This window comes from Chiloscyllium plagiosum, unplaced genomic scaffold (assembly GCF_004010195.1).
Source record: "Chiloscyllium plagiosum isolate BGI_BamShark_2017 unplaced genomic scaffold, ASM401019v2 scaf_63847, whole genome shotgun sequence".
Lineage (NCBI taxonomy): Eukaryota > Metazoa > Chordata > Chondrichthyes > Orectolobiformes > Hemiscylliidae > Chiloscyllium > Chiloscyllium plagiosum.
This window is the reverse complement of record NW_025192301.1, coordinates 1,969-3,673: the sequence shown is the minus strand read 5'-3', so window position 1 is coordinate 3,673 and position 1,705 is coordinate 1,969. Positions and strand designations below refer to the sequence as shown.

At 67.1% G+C, this 1,705-nt stretch overlaps 1 protein-coding gene across 2 annotated transcripts in view; it reads left to right on the top strand.

Moving 5' to 3' along the window:
• Window positions 1-349: 349 nt before the first annotated feature.
• Window positions 350-1,705, top strand: part of tsen34 (TSEN34 tRNA splicing endonuclease subunit) — a 2,980-nt gene continuing 1,624 nt past the window's right edge. Inside the window, exon 1 of one of the 2 annotated variants that reach the window (XM_043684654.1) lies at window positions 350-663. In XM_043684654.1, coding sequence (XP_043540589.1) covers window positions 465-653 — 189 coding nt within the window. In that variant the 5' untranslated portion in view covers window positions 350-464 and the 3' untranslated portion in view covers window positions 654-663. The remainder of the gene's footprint in view (window positions 664-1,705) is intronic. The other variant, XM_043684655.1, reaches the window with a different exon arrangement.

The window sequence follows — 1,705 nt, the reverse complement described above, 5'->3', positions numbered from 1 at the left end:
ATTGGCTCAGAGCCGACGTCTAATCGTTCGGACCCCCACGTGGGGTGGGGTTTTGTGGGGCGGGGCTGGGCCTGTTTCCCCACCCCACTGTACTAGCCCCCGCGATTGGTCGGAACCCCACTAGGTCATCAATGGCCGCAACACCATTGGTCGGAGCTCCACGTGGGGTGGGACGAGGGCGGCAATGGCATCGCCTCCATTGGTCAGTCTCCCCCTTTCTGATGACGCTGGTACGGGAACCGACGCCAGCTCCGATTGGCCGCGCCCGCCCCCCCACGTGGGTCTCCAGGCGGGATGGGACATTGGTCAGCGCAGGGGCGCAGGCCATTGGCCGCCCGCCCACGCCGGCCGGCGGTGATTGGTCGGCCGTCGTCCGCAGCGGAGGGGCGCAGGCGATTGGCCGCCAGCCCACGTGGGCCGGCGGTGATTGGTCGGCGCTCCCCCAGCCCCCGCTCCGAGCCACCATGAACTGGCAGGCGCTGGGGAACGTCCCTTTCCTCCTTTATCTGCTGGCGGCCAAGACCCTGCTGCTGTGCCTGGCCTTCGCTGGGGTGAAGCACTACCAGGGCAAGCGGCTGCAGGCACGACTTAAGCGGGCCGAGGAGGAGCAGCAGCAGCAGCGACGGCAGGGACCGAAGACGAAGGAGGAATGAGCAGCGGCCGGTGAGGGGTGGGGCATGGGCTCGTCCTCCCGCCAATCAGCGCGGAGCCTTTCCGTCGCTGGCCAATGCCCGCGCAGCGCTCTCTTGACGGACGGTGCCCTCAGCCTATGTAGCGCGGGGGGCGGGTCCCGAGCGTACGACGCGCAGTGATCGACGGCCACCTGCTCCAATCGGCTGGTCTCTTTCGTGGGTGGGGCGTTGGCCTCGTAGCGACGCGGGTTGGCTCATTTGGCGGGCGGTGTTGTCGTGGCGATCGACAGCAGGGCCGACCAATGGCTGACGCGGAGGGACGTCCGCTGGCCAATGGTAAGGCGGAGGCTGCGAAGCAGCGCACGCCCGGCCATTGGCCGACGCGGAGGTCTGACCGAAGGTTTGTGGGTGGGTTCTGGCTACGATTGACAGGAGCCTAGACCAATCGCTGTTGGGGATGGCATCGCAACAGCCAATGGGTGGCCCGGCTTTGCGATTGACGGCAACCCCACTCTGCCCTACTGTGGGAGCGTGCGTCGACAAGTGGGCGGGTATGTTTTGCGATTGACAACTGAGTCCACCAATCGCCGCTTAAGCGTGCCGTTGCTCCGACTGAGCCCCGGTCGTCAGTGGGCGGGCCGGATCTGCGATTGACAACTGAGTCCACCAATCGCCGCTTGAGCGTGCCGCGTGCAGTTGTTCCGATTGAGCCCCGGTCGTCAGTGGGCGGGCCGGATCTGCGATTGACAGCCGGCCCGACCAATGCCCGGGCTGACGGGCCGGGGGCGCCAGCGGGTGATGTCGGACGGACGTCCCCGTAGGCGGGCCACTCCGCGTGGCTGGCTGACGGACGTATGGGCGAGCCAATAAGGAGACGCGGACGGCTGGGTGGATGGAACAGGTGGCCAATGGTGGCGGCCGGGGGGTGACTGAGGTTTATGGGCGTGATCCCGGGGGCTGGTCCCTGTCTGGCGCCGCGGGTGGGTCCGCGGCTGCGCGTTGGGCTGGGGCTGCTGGACGTCGCAGGTTCGAGCCCCGCTCCCGGAATAGAGTGAGGGGATAATATTAAAATA